This window comes from Arachis ipaensis, chromosome B06 (genome assembly GCF_000816755.2).
Source record: "Arachis ipaensis cultivar K30076 chromosome B06, Araip1.1, whole genome shotgun sequence".
NCBI classification, from domain to species: Eukaryota; Viridiplantae; Streptophyta; class Magnoliopsida; order Fabales; family Fabaceae; genus Arachis; species Arachis ipaensis.
This window is the reverse complement of record NC_029790.2, coordinates 3,972,929-3,975,455: the sequence shown is the minus strand read 5'-3', so window position 1 is coordinate 3,975,455 and position 2,527 is coordinate 3,972,929. Positions and strand designations below refer to the sequence as shown.

Below are 2,527 nucleotides of genomic sequence, written 5' to 3'. Positions count from 1 at the left end.
GCCAACAATAAGTCAACAAAATATATTTAAACTACACTCTATACTAATTAATTATTTAAATTATATTTTTTAAAAAATATAAAATTAATGATTATTAATTATCTCTTTTTATTTTAATTCATCTTTTACCATTTATTACGTAAATTCTAATTTTTTTTGAAAAAAAAAATGTCAAAACTAAAAAAAACACCAAAATATAAGATAAAGAATCGTTCAAATCCTAAAAAAAAAACATACAAAACATAAGAAAAAGAATGATTTACATCCTAAAAAAAAACATATATTTCTGTTTTTTAACAATATGTTAAGTTATTTATGGATTTTTAACAATTATTTTTACCTAAATATATTTGTGTAGTTACTCATATATAAGTGTCTTTGTGTGAGTCCAACGAATTATAATTTAAATAATATAATTTTTCTATTTTCACTTAAAAATCTTGTGAATTTATAATCATCAAAAGAATTAGATAAAAATGTGAATCTTTTTCTTATAACATGTATATGTACTATGTAGTAATTGGGTTTTAACCATCAAAAATTTATTCTTACACTATTATCTTCTTTATTTTATAAGAAAATGGTGGCGAACCAAAAATTACAAGACAAAAATATATAATGACATCTAAAAGCTAAAATAAATCATTTAATCATTTGATAGGTTTCCACGACTGTTATATTTAAATATTTAATTTATTTTTACAAAGACAAAAATCAATAATTAATAGAAGTCCATCATAAAATATTCTAACATCATCTTTTCGTGTAAAAATATAGAAATATTTATGTGAGTAGCTACCAAAAGTGTTTGTTTCATGTGTGGAAACGCAAGGATATTTTTCTTGCGGGAACAGATACGTCTTCTGTGGCATTGCAATGGAGCATGGCAGAGATACTAAACCACCCAATAATACTGAACAAGCTGAGGGCAGAGATTGCTGCAGTGGTGGGGTCAACTAGGATGGTCAACGAATCGGACGTTCCAAATCTACCTTACCTCCAAGCTATTGTGAAGGAAGTGCTAAGGCTCCATCCAACGGCACCGTTTGCTCTTAGACAATCTGCTCAAGATTGCATCATCAATGGTTATGAAGTAAAGTCTCAAACAAGAACACTCATCAATGTCTATGCCATCATGAGAGACCCTCAATCTTGGGACAATCCTGAAAACTTTATACCCGAGAGGTTCTTGGAAACCACACATAATGACATCATCAAAATGAGTGTTAATGATTTTAGGTACTTTTTTATATGCTAAAATCTAAGGGACCAGCAACTTTTGTGTTTTCTGGTCAATACTTAACCATCAAAACAAAAGTGAGTGATTTCCCATCATTAGATGTAATCTCACACCATTAAAAACACTATTGATGGCTAATTAATAGTTACAAAACACTAAAATTGCTCGCCCCTAACATTCCTCGTACACATTATTAGTATATATCATTTTAGTATGATTATTCATGTAGATAGATTGAATGATTTCAAATTTCAGGTACATTCCATTTGGGTTCGGGAGGAGAGGATGCCCTGGATCTTCTCTTGCTTTAACGGTAATACAAACAACAATTGCAGCGTTGATCCAATGTTTTGATTGGAAAATCAAAGGGGGAGACAGGGTTAACATGGAAGAAGGGTCATCATTCTCTGCAGGGTTGGCTAAGCCACTACTTTGTTACCCTATCTTATGTTATAATCCCTTTTGAGGTTCCTATACTATATATTACTCTACTTCCCCAAAACATTATGCTGTCAACAAAATCTAGAATGTCATGATGAGATGATATGTAACAAAGTACATTGTCCTTGTTCCATACGAATATATATATATAAAAGTTCATTATTATCTATTTCTATGGATCATTCACGCAGTGAAACTACGGGTTAATGTTCAAATTCGTCCTTGAAAGATCACGCGATCTTCATTTTCGTCCTCGAATGATTTTTTTAATCAAATTAATCCCTACAAGATAAACTGTTAGTCAAATTAATCATTCCGTCAATTGGATGATGACGTGTCACGTTAAGTGCCACGTGACAGGTGGGTGCCACGTGTCACTTGACATATAAAATTTTTTTTATTAGTCAAAATAGTCCTTGAAAGTTTAGACGTAAGTCATTTTCATCCCTCAAATTTTAAAAATTAGGGAATCACTTTTTGAATCTTAATATTTTAATATAACTTTTTAAATATTTCATTTAAAACAAAAGGAATTTTATTTTAGTACGAAGCATATCTATTTATATAATGTACTAGTGCGGAGTAGCCTGTGTTATGAATAGGTATAATATTTCCTATTTCATTTTATCTCATTGATTTGTGAAATTAAAAGAAAAATTATATAATCTATAAACACACAAAAATTATTATGATGTTTGCACGTATTACGCTTAAGAAGCAATTCGTTTATAATAATAATAATAATAATAATAATAATAATTAACCAACAAATTTTTAATATTTTGTAAAGTTTGGAATTGAAGCAAAATTTGTGGATCTTCTTGAATTTTGACTCAGTATCACTAC

General features: G+C 29.1%; 1 protein-coding gene across 1 annotated transcript in view; it reads left to right on the top strand.

Annotated features, from left to right (window-relative positions):
* LOC107647917 (3,9-dihydroxypterocarpan 6A-monooxygenase) overlaps positions 1-1,835 on the top strand; it is a 3,046-nt gene extending 1,211 nt beyond the window's left edge. Inside the window, exons 2-3 of the mRNA XM_016351969.2 lie at positions 833-1,239; positions 1,496-1,835. Of these exons, the coding sequence (XP_016207455.1) occupies positions 833-1,239; positions 1,496-1,706 (618 nt within the window). The 3' untranslated portion in view covers positions 1,707-1,835. The remainder of the gene's footprint in view (positions 1-832; positions 1,240-1,495) is intronic.